The 16,976-nt window shown below is 34.3% G+C and overlaps 1 protein-coding gene across 2 annotated transcripts in view; it reads right to left on the reverse strand.

Moving 5' to 3' along the window:
• NLN (neurolysin) overlaps positions 1-16,976 on the reverse strand; it is a 145,137-nt gene that overhangs the window by 103,462 nt on the left and 24,699 nt on the right. Inside the window, exons 1-2 of one of the 2 annotated variants that reach the window (XM_074207494.1) lie at positions 2,184-4,374; positions 1,347-1,603 (exon numbers count right to left, since the gene is read on the reverse strand). In XM_074207494.1, the coding sequence (XP_074063595.1) occupies positions 1,347-1,603; positions 2,184-2,221 (295 nt within the window). In that variant the 5' untranslated portion in view covers positions 2,222-4,374. Of the gene's footprint in view, positions 1-1,346; positions 1,604-2,183; positions 4,375-16,976 lie in introns of those variants that run through there. The other variant, XM_074207493.1, reaches the window with a different exon arrangement.

The raw sequence follows: 16,976 nt of genomic DNA on the forward strand, positions 1-16,976 counted from the left end.
CATCTAACCTTTCTGGAGAGCAATTTGGAATTACCCCCAAAGGGCAACAATGATGTGAATACCCTTTGATCCAGCAGTACCTCTACTGGGTCTATATCCTGAAGAGATCATGAAAAAGGGTAAAATTATCACTTGTACAAAAATATTCATAGCAGCCCTGTTTGTGGTGGCAAAAAATTGGAAATCAAATGAATGTCCTTCAGTTGGGGAATGGCTGAACATGGAACACTATTATTCCATTAGAAACTAGGAGGGATGGGAATTCAGGGAAGCCTGGAAGGATTTGCAGGAACTGATGCTGAGAGAGATGAGCAGAACCAGAAGAATATTGTATACCCTAACAGCAAAACAGGAGTGATAATCAACAATCAGGCATAATTTTGGTCTATCTGTGATGGAGAATACCATCTGTATCCAGAGGAAGAATTGTGGAGTTTGGACAAAGACCAAAGACTATTACCTTTAATTAAAAAAACAAAAAACAAATGTTATCTTATTATGTAATTTTGCTATCTCTTATACTTTATTTTTCTTCTTTAAGTATATGATTTCTCTCTCATCACAGTCAGCTTAGATCAATGTATACCATGGAATCAATGTAAAGACTAACAAAATGCCTTCTGTGGGGGGTGGTGGGAGGGAAGCAAGATTAGGGGAAAAATTGTAAAATTAAAAAATAATTTTTTTTAAAAAAGAGATTATACTTGGTTCAAATTTATCAACTACAGGTACAATGCTAGTGACCTCAAATTGAAAGAGAAAGAAGAAGGAATACCACCGAACTAGAGTCTAAATAATGAATAAGCAGGCAAAAATGACAAAAGACAATTTAATACAAAGTGATTAGTTAACTATTATGCAAATTTAAAAAAATCTGTAATGTCCCAACTATTATTTTACTTATTAATGTAAATACAGTATCCATTCAGGTTAGGAACCTGTTGTATCATGTGCCCCTTTGGTAGTCTGGTGGAAGTGAATTGGAAGGTTATTGGAAGTCAATATAGACTCCTCTCAAGAATGATATTCTTAAATGCTTATAATAATATACAAAGAATTATAAAGAATGATTATATTGAAATATGATTATAACATTTTTTTAAAATAAATTTATAGACTACAGGTTAAGAACTCTGACCTCATGAAAGGCATGCTCCTTAGGAATAGGGGACTATCTCCCATTTTGCCTTGATCCCTAGTGTAAGCACAATGGCTAGTACAAAGTAGATATTGGCCAAATCTCTTCTGAGTTAAATTTAAAATTCTTTGTTACTTCCTGTATATATTTTGTGAAAAACATAATGGGTTAAACATAAAATAACATGGCCATAAGCGCTGAAACTCACCTGCATATTTTACTTCTAAATCTGCGAGTGCCTGCAAACTATTCTCGTATGTTACTTTATCAATATCAAGCATTCCAACAGTGTCATACACTTGTTTGGTTTGCTGTATGAGTTCCTCAGTTCTTGTTTTAATTTGTTCTGGCGACAGATCCCACTTCAAAAAATTTTTTTTGGTTGCAGATGAAGACCTCAGTTGAAGAGGGGACATAATTTCTCTTCCTAAAGTCATTCTTAAGAAAATCCTGGAACCACCAGCTCTGAAACAAGATTAAGGAAATAATTAGGTCACAGAATCAAAAGAACTGGCAAGGATGAGGAAAATGAGTCCAATAAGAGTGGTTAAGGAATTTGTTCAAGTTCAAATTAAAAACAACAGAAAAGAGTTAAGAGTTGGGATTTGAATCTAAAATCTAATACCTAAGCAATAATTAATACTCAGTATTAGGTAATACCTAAGTAATAATTGCCAAATTAGGAAACAAAACAGATACAAATGAATACAATTCTTTTAGTTGGAGAGCAGCAATGTTTGGAATTTTAAAAAATTTAACATAACATTCAATAAGATGACCATTTCTATTAGGAAGAACAGAAAAGGGGCAGCTAGGTGGTACAGTGGATAGAGCACCAACCCTGGAGTCAGGAGTACCTGAGTTCAAATCCGGCCTCAGACACTTAATAATTGCCTAGCTGTGTGACCTTGGGCAAGTCACTTAACCCCATTGTTTTAAATACATTTTTTTTTTAAAAAAGGAAGAATTAGAAAAGCAAAATTCTTCTATCAAATATGAAGTTAAGCAAAACAAATCCCCACTTGGCCATGTTATTCATACTCACACATACGTATGATGTTTCCTTCTACACCTTGAGTTCATGACCTTTATGTCAGAAGCTGAGTAGAATGTTTCATCATGGATCTTCTGGTCCTTGCAATTATCAGAGTTCTCAAGTCTTTTTTAGTTGTCTTGTCGTTTGTTTATTTTTAGTATCAATACCTTTCTAATGATGAGCTATACTCTTTGAAACAGGGGATGTTGCAATCAATGAAGAATCAAAATTAAAGTTCAGTCAAAGGATGGAGAAATGCATAGTGGTAGGTAAAAATACAATAACCAATAAAGACAGGCATGTGAAAAGTAATGAAAAAGAATATTAGAGAAATGAATGACAGGAAAAGGAAGAGCCTGATTTGCACAATAAAGGGTACACAAACAGATCACTTTTGTGCTGCACAAAATGGTAATGACAAGAAACCTAGAGAAAGGCCTCTAGCATAATAGAAAGATTTCTAGTGAATGATTTATGGGAAGCCATAGACCGGTAAGAATAGGATCAAAAAGGGATATTGGGTAAGGCATATACCATTACAAGGGGAGAGCTGCGATGTTCACATTGCTGAGACCCCAGATATTCTAAAATTTTAAACTCTCTTCTACTAACTCAATCAAGTGAACCAGTTATATAGCCAAGTCATATGAGCATGTGCTATGATGAACATAGTCCCTTTTGCATGGGCTTTGAGAGCACACACACACACACACACACACACACACGTCTTACTGATTACTGTCTCCTGTCTGCTTATCAAATAGTGAAAAAAGGACTCTTCAACTGGTTCCTGGGCTGGAATTAGACATGCAAGCAAAAAATTTCCCTAGGGGTAAACTGTTTTGTCTTTTTTCTTCCTTCCCTGTAATCGAGTGAAAAGTCAGTGACTGTTGGGTAAAGAGAGCACTGGGGACTGACTATTCTCCCGCTTGGATTAACATAGCACTATGTGCAAATGGCTCTGCTTCTGCCCCTGCCTTGGGTGAAGGAGTCTTAGAAAATACTAAGGACTGAGTTATGTCTTTGTGCCAGAGTTTCCTGGTAAGGAGAGAGCTGCTTGACTTAGCAAAGTGATAGATTAATGAGAGATAAGAGTAAACAACTCATCCATTGACTGTCATATTTGAGAATGAATTTGGCAACATATATTTTTTTCAAGCAATCACTTTAAGTTTGAACCCACTTTCCCCAGGGACTGAAGCGGCTTGGAGACTGGTCTCCTTATCTGGGTAGGATGTGTTTATACTTTGGCTCTTGCTGTATCTTCTCAGAAATATGACTTTGTAAAAGTTAATTTATGTTAATTGGTTAAATTAGCTAGCTAATTACTAGGTCAATCATTGATTTTAAAGAGATAATAAAGCTGATGATTGATATTAAGAAGTAACACACTGAAATGGGTGCTTAAGCCTATAGCATTAGAAGAACATCAGTCCCCACTACCCCCACTCTTCAAAAGTACTCATAGAATCTTAAGGGAAGATTTAGCCACCCTTGCTCTGGAAATCTGACCTGCTTATGGGGAAAGGGAAAGGGGGAAAAAAGAATAATCATCTGGAAAGCACCTATTAAATGCTAGGCACAATGCTAAGTGCTTACAGGGTAAATCCAGAGTCTTGCTACAAGTACATATGTGTATGTACTTTTGCTTTAATTAAAAAAACAAAGATTTTCTTTTCAAGTTGAGCAACTGTACAAATTTTATGAAAATTAACAATGGTTTTAAGGTAAAGAAAAGAAACCGACAGTGAAGTTACTGCCAGCAGTTATTTGATAAATATCACAGTAAAGGGGAAAAGTAAATCAGAAATGTAAATTTAAACAGATGATTTGTAATTCTGATTGAAGTTGGCTGTACTTAAGAGGCATTTCACACCAGGAGTACAAGTTTTATTGTCGAGGCTTACTTTTCCCAGGACAGTCTCCATCTGTGGTAACTTCATTCCTATCATATATGTCATTTTGATTATGGTACACATACCTGATTTTTATTTAGATATCCTGATGAAGGAATGATTACTTCCACCTTGAATAAACAGCTAGACAGATAATTGAATGTATTACTTGATATACAAAGAGCAGTGCCTTTATAAATTCATTAATGAGTTTTTAACAAAACTTCAAAAGACAAATCATTTTCCCCTTTCACAGAAAACCTTTCTTTCATTACTCTAGGTTTTGCTTTATTCCCTGATACCTTCTTTTTTTTTTTTTAAAGATTTCATGTTTTCATTTTTTAATTTAAAATTTATTTATTTTTGTTTTATTTTGCAATTTTCCCCTAATCTCACTTCCCTCCCCCCCCACTCCACACAGAAGGCAGTCTGATAGTCTTTACATTGTTTCCATGCTATACATTGATCAAAATTGAATGTTGAGAGAAAAATCATATCCCAAAGAAAAAAATAAGAAATAGCAAAATTACATAATAAGTTAACTATTTTTTTTTAAATTAAAGGGAATAGTCTTTGGTCTTTGTTTAAACTCCACAATTCTTTCTTTGGATACAGATGGTGTTCTCCATCACAGATACCCTAAAATCCCCCCCCCCCCATTGTTACACTGATGAAATGAACAAGTCCATTAAGATTGATCACCTGATACCTTCTTTTCTCATTTTCTTGTGGTAAAAGCCTGGATGTTTCTCCTTAAGGCCTTAGCCTTCCACTTACAAAAAATGACATGGAGGGGAAAAAAGGGAGTCCAGTGAAACTTGTGTTTAAAACACTTCCACCTGTTGGTCTCTCTTGTCTCAAGTTTATTCCTCTGACACTTTTGTTTGCCCTAATGGTCCTCCTCTCTTTCTATTCTATTTATTTTTAAAATTTCACCCTTGCTGTGGATCCCTGGACCCCTCTTTCCCTCACTCTCTGTGTCTAACAGCACCTGGGTTAGGATACATAGGACATTTAAAGCCAAGGAAACAGCTGTGCTTATTTCTCTCTTGGGAATAGGGCTAAGACAGCGCATCACTCCTCAACTTCCTCCAATTGCCAAGCCTAATTACTCCATGCTACAAATAGTGGACAGGTGTGACCCTCTCAGTTACTATGAGATACACAGATGAATTGAAAACAGCAGTCTAGTAAAAGAGGTAATTCACAAAGTTACATAAAACTTCTGAATTTTTTTCTCTCTTAAAAATTATTAGGCTCTACCAACAGTTCATTTCTTCCCTGACATTTTAAACCATTTCTACTGTCTGAACCATTTCCATACTACTAACTCTGAAGTAGGGAGGAATCTTCATCAAAATTTATGGAAATAACAATAACAATAACAACAACAACAACAATAATAATGGTGGTGCAAAGGATAAAGTACTTACTTATAAAGCAGAAAGTTGGTAGCTAGGTGGCACTGTGCCTGGGGATAGAAAGATGCTAGCTATGTGACTGGGGACACAAGTCACTTAAATCCTGTTTGCCTCAGTTTCCTCATCTATAAAATGAGCTGGAGAAGGAAATGGCAAAGTACTTTAGTTTCTTTGCCAAGAAAACCCCAAAAGGACTCATAAAGAGTTGGACGTGACTAGAAAACTAACTATACCTTTACTACAGAGACAGGCTATTGTATCTAATGAAGATGTTGCAGGGGCATTTCATATGGTCACATGATTTGTCAACAGCCACTCTCTGTCTTAACATTTATTGTTTAATTATATTTTGCAGACTATTTTGAAGATTATGTTTTCAGAATTTTTTTTTCACCTTACTGGATGCATTTTTTTTTGAGTTCACCTCAAATCTAAATTTCCCTTTGAAGTTTTCCTTGCAATTATGACTTAACATGGTTATCAATTCATGTTTACTATCTCTTAATACTCATCTTGAGACTTACTCAACACTGATGTCTTGTTTATGAGTGGTATGGGTACAGTTTCAGAAAAACCTAGAAAGGCTTGAGTGAACTGATGAAGAATGAAGTAAGCAGAATCAAAACAGTTTATATATAAAATAACATTATTGTAAAGACAAAAAACTTTGAAAGACTTTAGAACTCTGATCAACACAATTGCCAGAAAACTCATGATGAAACATGCTATCTATTTCCTGACCTTCGGGTCAAATGATTCAACATTTGTTTTGTTTGACTACACATTTTTGTACAGGGTTTTGTTTTTCTTCTTTTCACAATGAGGGGGAGGGTGGGCAATGGGAAGGAGAGAAGATAGATTTTCATTGATTAAAATAGAATAAAAAGATGTTTTAAAAAGGGTGTAGAGATGAAGAATTATTTTGACCGTTAAGGTGGAGTCCCATCCCTCTGTTTCCCCCTCCCCCATCAATGGTCTTTTCTATTTTTCTTCTGTTGTCTTCCTTCAGGTTTTATCCGTAAATACTTTTTTTTATTATGCTTTCTGAAAGCTTTTTTTTGTTTCTCACTGTTTTATGAGATATCATAACCTTCTTTATAAAGAAATTTCTATTTTAAATTGGTGCTGGTCTGCCTTTATGTCTATTCCTTTAATCTATTTTCCATTTTTCAGTTTCTATAACTTGTTTAAAATAAGTCAAGATGGAGATGTTTTAATTATTTGCTACATGTTCTCATTTATATTTATTGTTCTAACTTGGTATTATTGACTTTGACTCTTGTTCTAACAATTACATGGTCTGACAGTACATAGATGATTCTGATACAAGTCCCAAATTAGTAGCCATTCAATTTTTGTAGATTAGAATATATTCAGTGCTCATCATGTTGAGTATCTCCTAAGTCGGTTTTCAAGAAAAGCGTTTAAGATACTTGGATGTGAGGATTCTGGTGCTTCTAATATGCATTTTCTAACCCATGATACTGTTAACTCAGTCATTCCACTAAAGGGAATACTCACCAAGGAATACTCAATGAAGAGGTAATTAAGAGAAAAACAAAGAGCTTCTTGTATCTATAGCTGTATTGTATGTAACAGTGAAAAATGGAAAACACAATTCCCACTCTTGGGCATATTGAAAGCAAGGTGTAATACTTAACAAAATGCTGCAATACTGTAGCAGCAAAAACAAACAAACAAAAAAAAAAAACAACCAAAAACCTAGGAACAAAGAAGTTCTCCAAAGAGTGGAAGGTTTGCTAAAATGGAATCATAATGAATGATGATGAAGAAAGATGGGAAAAGATTTTAAAATGGGAAGACTTGACCAAAGTGATTTGGAAGAAATTCAGTTTAATCCAATAAAATTTAAGCATCTACTATATGCCAGATACTGTTCACTTAAGGAGGTGAAGACAAAACTCAAAAGAAGCTAGAGTACTGCAGAGAGACTGTGTGGTACATCAAAGTGATATGTACTACTACATTACTATGAAGAATAAGTAAGAACAGATAAGGAAATTGGGGCTGAAAATGGTTATGTGGACTTGTTCACATTTATTCAGCTAGTAAGTGTAGGGGGCATGATCTGAATTCAGGTCTTTGGAAACTTCAAATATAGTACCCTTTATAAGGTCTTCATCAGACCCCTCATCAATAACGTTATTTCACACTCTTCATTCCCAGCTTTCTCCTTCTAATCTCTCTTTTTTTTTTTTGGTTTTGCAAGGCAATGGGGTTAAGTGACTTGCCCAAGGTGACACAGCTAAAGTATTAAGTGTCAGACTGAATTTGAACTCAGGTCCCCCTGATTCCAGAACCTGTGCTCTATCCACTTCGACACCTAGCTCCCCCATATCTTTCTACTCTTACCAAAATTGCTTTAGTTTTAGTTAAGCACACCACTCCTTAAATTTTTAAACAAATACAGGCTTTCAAAGGTTTCTCTGACTAGAATCCCCAGACCCTTCCACATTCTTCCTTCAATCTTGGATCCATATTTACCCCCCATACTTAACTCAGGCTTATCTATTTCTTTAATGTGCTTATCTTACTCCAAAACTTTTAACTCCTCCCAGAGCAAGACTGTAACCTAATGAATGATTTCTTTTCTATTATTTAAATAATTCCTTACAATCTGGCAATTCTCAAAACCATTCTTTCAAATCTCCCTCCAATTATATACTTATCTTGACTAAACTCCATCCCATTCCTAAAATGCAATTACCCTGGAAATGTACTTTCTGTATATGTTATGGCCAAAGACCAATGCTGACTCATGTCCAAAGCCCAGAGGAACAGTTACCTCATACAATGCGCTTATATTTATACTTCTGATCTCAAAGGTAATTGCAAAAACTTTATACCATGATTACAGTTGCTTCATAAACAAAATGTTTTGGCAACAAATCCTATATTTCAATGCACAGATCCAGGCTTAGCTAATACTTTTGATACCAAAATAGTAGTAAACACAAAGTATTTTACTAAAGCAAATAATTACCTCTGGGAATAGAATTGTAAACAAAGCCACAGTGTGTTAATTTACTAAATTACTCATCAACTTAGGATATTTTTCAGTAGAACTAAACATAGTTTAGCTGGTTTGGAGAAAAAGAATCTTAGAATGAATCTTGGTTTTTGCGATTTATTACTTGTTTAATCCAGGGCAAGTTATTTAACCTCTGTAACAGGCCTCAGGGTCCCTTCTAAAAGTCTCCTCTCAGGTCTTTAAAGCTATAAGTAATGTTTTAGCCATCTCTTGTTATTGGGACAAATTCTGTTAATAAAAATTGTCTATAAACTGAAACTTTATATATAATAAAACTGAACTGTGACCCATCTTTGGAGGTATGGTTGCTTAAAATGGACAGATAGGTATTCATTCCTTTTTTATTTTTTTCCCCTAAGTAACTTTTAGAGAGAATTCTCAGGACAGTTCACTAGTTGAGTTGGGACTTTTTCATAATAATAAAAACTGGTTTACATAGTAAAAAATAAGTCTATAATACTATAACTTCAGAAAAGTCTATAAACTGGATTCAAATTTAGAAGATCATAGAAAATCACAGGAAGACTTAAAAAAGAACTTAAAAACTAAAGAAGAGAGGAAGAAGAAAAATGGTAAAAAGAAATGAGAGTCATGCAGGAAAATTATGAAAAACCAACCAAAGAAATCAACTCCATTAAAAGTAAAAATAACCAACTGGAACTAGAATGTAACTCTTCAAAAAATAAAACTGACCAACTGGAAAAGAGAACAGAAAAGTTAATTGAAGAAAATAAAACCCTAAAAATTAGAATAGAACAAATAGAAACCAGTGAATCTGGGAGACTACAAGATTCCAACAAACAAACAAAATAAAAAGGCTGAAAACATTGAAGAAAACATAAAGTACCAACAAACAACCTGGAAAACAGATCCAGGAGAGATAATTACCAGAAAGGATAGATCAAAAAAAAAAACCTGGAAAACATCCTGCAGGAAATTATGAGGGAAACTGTCCAAATCTGCTAGAACAAGAAGATAATATAGGCATTGAAAGAATACGTAGAACTCCTCCAGAAAGAAACCCCAGGATAAAAACTCCAAGGGCTATGAGGGAAATGCAGAATTAGTAATCTTAACTGTAAATGTGAATGGGATGATCTATCCCATAAAAAGGAAGTGGATAGCATAATGGATTAAAACCAGATGCTACAATATGTTGTTTACGTACACTTACATACATTTGAAGCAGAGATAAAAAGCTAGAGCAAAATGCTTCAGCTGAAGTAAAAAAAAAAATAAAAAAATCAGGGATAGCGATCCTCATTTCAGATAAAGCAAAAGCAAAAATAGATCTCACATTACAAAGGATAAGGAAGGAAACTGCATCTTCTTAAAAGACACCATAGGTAATGAAGCTATATCATTATTAAACAAGTATGTACCTGGTGTTATAGCATCTAAATTCCTAGAGGAAAAGCTGAGTGAATTACAAGGAGAAATAGTCAGCAAAACTTTAATAATGGGGGACCTCAACCTCCCTCCTAGATAAATCTAACCACAAAATAAACAAGAAGGAATTTAAGAAGATGAACAAAATCTTAGAAAACTTGGATATGATAAGACTTCTGGCGAAAACTTAAAGGGGACAAAAAGGAATATACCATTTTCTCTGTAGTACATGGCACCTATACCAAAAGTGACCATGTACTAGGGCATAAAAACCTTATAATCAAATGTAGAAAGGCAGAAATAACAAATGCATACGTCTCAGATCATGATTCAATAAAAATTACATGTAATAAAGGCTCATAGAAGAAACCAAAAATTAACTGGAAACTAAATAACTTAATTTTAAATAATGACTGGATCAAACAGCAAATCATAGAAATAATTAATAATTATATCCAAGAAAATGATATCAATGAGACATCATACCAAAATTTATGGGGTGCAGCCAAGCCAGTTTTTTTTAGGTTTTTTTTTTTTCAAGGCAATGGGGTAAAGTGGCTTGGCCAAGACCACACAGCTAGGTAATTATTAAGTGTCTGAGGCTGGATTTGAATTCAGGTACTCCTGACTCCAGGGCCGGTGCTCTATCCACTGTGCCAACTAGCAGCCCCAGTCAAGACAGTTTTGAGGGGAAACTTCATACCTCTAAATGTTTAAATTGTTTAAAATGTTTAAACCTCTAAATGAATAAAACAGAGAAAAGAGGAGATCAATGAATTGGGTATGCAACTAAAAAAAGGGGGAAAAACATTAAATTAAAGATCCCCAAATAAATACCAAATTAGAAATTCTGAAAAATCAAAGAAGAGATTAATAAAATTGAAAGCAAGAAAACCATTGATCTAATAAATAAAACTATGAGTTGGTTTTATGAAAAAAATTAACAAAATAGATAAATCTTTGGTTAATCTGATTATAAAAAAAGAAAGAAGAGGGGCAGCTAGGTGGTATAGTGGATAAAGCACCAGTCCTGGAGTCAGGTGTACCTGAGTTCAAATCCAGGCTCAGACACTTAATAATTACCTAGCTGTGTGGCCTTGGGCAAGCCACTTAATCCCGCTTGCCTTGAAAAAAAAAAAAGAAATAGGAGAAGAAGGAGTTCTATACATTCCTTTTATGACACTAATCTGGTATTGATACCTAAACCAGGAAGAACCAAAACAAAAAAAAGAAAATTATAGACCAATCTCCCTAATGAATATTGATGCAAAAATCTTAAATAAAATTTTAACAATGAGATTATAGCAAATTAATACTAGAATAATACACCATGATCAGGTAGGATTTCTACCAGGTAGGCAGGGGGGGATTCAATATTAAGAAAATACTTAACATAATTGAACATATCAATAGCAAAACAAACAAAAATTATATGATTATCTCAATGGATGCTGGAAAAAGTCTTTGATAAAATACAACATTCATTACTATTAAAAACACTAGAAATTAAAGGAATAAATGGAGTTTTCTTTAAAATAATAGTTAATATCTAACCAAAACTGTAAACAAATAATATGTTAATAGGGATAAAATAGGAGCATTCCCAGTAAGATCAGGGGCGAAACAAGGATGCTCTTTATCACCATTACTATTCAATATAGTATTAGAAATGTTGGCTTTAGCAATAAGAGAAGAAAAAGAAATTGAAGGAATCAGAATTGGCAATGAGAAAGCAAAGCTTTCTTATTTGTGTAGATGTTATGATAATATACTGGGAGAACCTAAGAAAAATCATCTAAAAAACTCCTTGAAACAATTAACAAATTCAGCAAAGTAGCAGGATATAAAAGAAACCCATATAAATTTTCAGCATTTCTATTTGTGAACGAAAAAGCCCAAAAGTAAAGGACAGAAAAAGAAATTCCATTTAAAGTAACTGTAGATAAGAATCTATCTCTCAAGGAAAATCCAGAAACTGTAGGAACATAATTAAAAAGTATTTCTCACCCAAATAAAGTCAGATCTAAATAATTGGAAAAATGTTAATTGCTCATGATTAGGTCAAGTTAATATAATAAAAATGACAATTCTACCCAAATTAAATTACTTATTCAGAGTCATACCAATCAAACTACCAAATAATCATTTTATTGAGCTAGTAACAAAATTCATCTGGAGCAACAAAAGGTCAAGAATATCAAGGGAACTGATGAAAAAGGAAAGTGGCCTGGCTCTACCAGATCTAAAACGATACTATAAAGTGGCAGTCAACAAAACTGCCTGGTACTGGTTAAGAAACAGAGTAATGAATCAGTGGATTAGGAGAGATTCAAAAGAAACAGTAAATCTCCTGTTTGACAAACCCAAAGACATTAGATTCTGGGATAAGAAGAATTATTGGGAAAAACTGGAAAACAGTATGGGGGAAAAACTAGGCATAGATCCACATCTCATTTCTTATACCCAAATAAGGTCAAAATGGATACTGGATTTAGGCATAAAGTGCGACACCACAGATAAATGAATAGGTCAAGAAGTTATCTATCATATCTATGGAAAGGGGACAAATTTATGACCAAACAAGAATTAGAGTACATTATAAACTCCAAAATGAATGATTTTGACTATATTAAATTAAAAAGTTTTTTGTACTAATAAAAATCAATGCTGCCAGGGGCAGCTAGGTGGCGTAGTGGATAAAGCACTGGCCCTGGAGTCAGAAGTACCTGGTTCAAATCCGGTCTCAGACACTTAGTAATTACCTAGCTGTGTGGCCTTGGGCAAGCCACTTAACCCCATTTGCCTTGCAAAAACTTAAAAAAAAAATCAATGCTGTCAAAATTAGATGGAAAGCAGAAAGTTGGGAAACAATCTTCATAATCATATGAAAAAATGCTCCAAATCAATACTGATTGGAGAAATGCAAATTAAAACAACTCTGAGGTATCACCTCAAACCTATTAGATAGGCTAAGATGACAAAAAGGGAAAATGATCAATGTTGGAGAGGTTGTGGGAGAATTGGGACATTAATATATTGCTGGTGAAGTTGTGAAAAGATCCAACCATTCTGCAGAGCAAAATGGAACTATGCCTAAAGAACAATAAAACTGATCAAACCCTTTGATCCAACAATTCCAATTCTAGTCCTATATCCAGAAGAAATCATAAAAAAATGGGAAGCCTCACATGTTCTAAAATATTCATAGCAGCTATTTTTGTAGAGGCAAAGAATTGGAAATTGAGGGGATGCCCATCAATTGGGGAATGGTTGAGCAAACTATGGTATATGAATTTTATGGAATACTAGTTTTCTATTAAAAAACCATACATGGTCAAACTCAAGAGAAGAATGGAATGAATTATAGGATCTGATGCTGAATGATGGGAGCAGAACCAAGAGAATAATGTACATATCAACAAGAACATTGATTGACCTTGATGGATGCAGCTCAGAGAGCTAAGATTATATCAGCTATGGACAATGCTATGTCCTTTTCTTCTCCAGTTCACTTTACAGATCAGGAAAATGGGGCAAAGTTAAGTGGCTTCAGGGTCACACAGCTAATAAGTACCAGAAGCTAGATTTAAGCTTAGGAAGAGTCTTCCTGATACAAGGCCTAGAACTCAAATCAACTGAGCCACCTAACTTCCTGCAGAGGGCTCTAAGCTAAATATTAATGACATATAATTGAATATACAATAAATTATAACTACTAATGATGATGATGATGATGGGCAGATCTTATATAATCTAGTACCTGAGAAAGAAGTGGTATATAGGAATGTCCAGTCTTTTTAACCAATGCCCACAAACATGATGTGGGAATGAAGTGGGCAGAGCCAGGAGAACATTTTACACAATAAACAGCAACACTTATAAGATGAACAATATGACTTAGTTCTTTATTCTTAGCAATACAATGATTCAAGACATTCAAGGATTCATGATGAAAAATGCTATTTGCTTCCAGAGAAAGAACTGATGGAGTCTGAATACAGACCAAAGCTTGCTTGCTTGCTTGCTTTTTCTTTCTTACTTGAGTTTTCTTCCACAAAAAAACTGATATAGAAATATGTTTTATATGGCTGTACATCTATAATCTATCAGATCCCTTACCATTTGGGGAAAGGAGGGAGGGAGGGAGAGAATTTGAAACTCAAACTGTAATTAAAACCCACATGTTAAAAACTGTTTTTTCATATAATTGGGGAAAAATAAAATTTTATCTTTTGAAAATGACTGATGAATTGAGAAATTGGCATCTCAGATTTCTTTAGCCCTTCAATTGGCCACCTATTATCTTTTAGGAAAAGGACTGACATATGGAAGGAAGGAAGGGAAGAAATAAACATCTGTTAAGAGTCTATAATCCTGTTTCATGAAGAGAACTTGTCTAGAATAAATCACATTTTTATATTTTGATAGGTGGATGAGCAGCCCTGAAATGGGCTTGACAAGCCCTCATACCAAAGGTGCTAGTCCTCTCTGAGAATCCCATATACCCCTCCCAGGTAAATATATCAGGGAAACTTTCCAATAATTCCTAGATGTCAATAATTGAGATGAGGCAGAAACAATATTCATTGTCTCATATAGCCATACTAATGTACAGTGTTTAAGCAAATAGGTTTCACTACTTTGTATTAAGAACACATAGATGATACCAAGACCCAGTAGAATGAGTCTCATGCCTAGAATACAGTAATAAATCAGAGTAAATTTTGTGCAAAAGAATTAGATTAGACTGACAAGATTTGATGGAGTGGTTTTAGATATGAACACCTGTGTCAAAGTCCAAGCAAGTGAGAGACAAATCATTGTGAGAACTTAGAGGTAAGGATCAAAGGAGGATGAAAAAGAAGCAATATCTTGGGAAGACCACCCAGTAAGACAGATCAGAAAACTGGTAAAATTGACAACAACAAGCTGAGACAGAATTGGGCTGTGATTGGAGTCTCGTTAGCTGGACATCTGTTACAGTTTTCTTTATGCTAAAAACTAGAGAAGGTGGTAGAACCTTTTGCTTGTTTTGATAATCATTTCATTTTTCAGAATGGAGTTGAAGAGATCAGGTAAAGGCTAGCCTGAATTCTGATCAATAAAGAAAAATAGATTAGGGTTAATCTTTTTGCTACTAATGGGAAGAACCAGCAGTAGAAGTGATAAGAAAATTGGTTTTGGCTCAATATAAGGAAACATTTCCTAATAATTAAAGCCCATAAGTAGAATGATGTTACTTGGGAGTTCTTTCCTTATCATTGGAGGTGCCTTTAGGCAAAGGCGTTATGGTCATTGGTTGGGACAGTATATAGATTTTAGAGCTGGAAGGGACCTTTGAGGTAACCTAGTCTGACTTCCTCATTTTACAGATGAGAAAACTGAGGCCCAGATAGCCTCAGGGGGAAAATGCTTTAGATAAGGACTAGAATATAGGCCTTTGAGACCACTTCCAACCTGAGATTCTATAATTTTATGACTTCCACTCATCATTCCTACTTATGATGGAGAGAAAGCAAGTGTGTACTCAGCAGAAAAGTATGTCAGGGAGCTGCATTTTAAAAAATGCTTGAAATGACAAAATTAATAGTCATCAACAAAAACAAATATACAAAGTAATTAATATAATTCCACTTAAAATTCTTAATATTAAACAAGGTACAATCTAATAAAAACAATAAACAACAATGAATACAGAAGTGCTTTAGTTCTGTATATTCTTCCAGGTTTGTTTGAAGTTCTGTGGGTAGACAAATGTAAATAATGTGCATTTTATTTGTATGACAATATGGGTGGGAGCTCTTCTGAAGCATTCATCTCCTTCAGGGACTGGAAAGCTTTAATAATCTTTTATAAAAGAAAAAAGGAGTCACCCAAACTAGGAATATACTGGTAGTACCCTCTGTTCTCCGAACTGATACTATATTCACTCTTTAATTAATTAATTAAGCCCAGCTCTAGCAATTTGATTACCACAAGGGTAAATTGTTTTCTCTGAAGGTTGTAAACTCTTTCTTAAATTCCTCTAGTGAAGCAAATAATTCAAGTTTTTAGTTTTTTTTTTTAATATCAATGTGGTATATGTGAGGAAGTCTTAAAAGTTTTTCCTTAATGCAAAACACTGATTCTTTATTCCCTCATGATTCCTTAAAGAATGATACTGGCACATATTAGTATCTCCACTTGGCAGAACAGATGTAGTCCAGCAGAGCTAATTTTAAAGGAAATTTCCATTAAGTGACTGCTATTTAATTAACGATTTCTGCAGTAAAATTGATGTTACAATCTTTCATTTGACTGAGTTGAAAAATGCTGACCACAGAAACAATGCTGTGAAATAATTATGACCAAATAGCCCTAACAAAGAGAAATTAGTTGATACTTCTGCTTGTTTGGAGGTGTAGGGGACTGTGGGTATGGAACACTGCAAATAATGTCAGATTTTTGCCATATGTTGTTTGTTTTACTGAACTGTTTTTTTTCCTCTTTATTCTTTGTTGTAAGGGGTGACTCTCTGGGGACACACTGAGAAATATAGGTGGTGTCAAAAGACAATAAGAAATTTAAAAAGGGCAATTTGACAAAGAGTTAAAATAATGGACAACCCTGGAGCATTATGGGCATTATATTACATTAAAAGGGAATCTGTCTTGTGATTTTTCTCTTTGCTGGTCAGAATATTTCAGTGTTATATTTTACTAGATGCAGCTAATATGATCCCTTCAAACTTGAAGTAACTTAGATTCAAGGCTTCTAAGTGTATAAAATTAAATGAATATTGTGCTTCATCAGTTCCCTATGTTTGAAAGCCTATATATTTGGTTTATTAAAAATAATGGATAATTGCTCCAGAAACCGACTTTAGTGTTTATTAGAAGAAAAAGAAATAATTAAGGTCTTAGGATCCACTCAGAGTAAAGCTTTGGACAGGACTGGCCAAAGGCTGAAGATAATACATCTCTATGGATGTCCCAGTGGGCAGGCCAGATTGTCTTGGTCTGGATGGGGCAATAAATAGTAATAATTTTTTGAATCAGTAATGGGT

This window comes from Macrotis lagotis, chromosome X, assembly GCF_037893015.1.
Source record: "Macrotis lagotis isolate mMagLag1 chromosome X, bilby.v1.9.chrom.fasta, whole genome shotgun sequence".
Taxonomy (NCBI): Eukaryota; Metazoa; Chordata; class Mammalia; order Peramelemorphia; family Peramelidae; genus Macrotis; species Macrotis lagotis.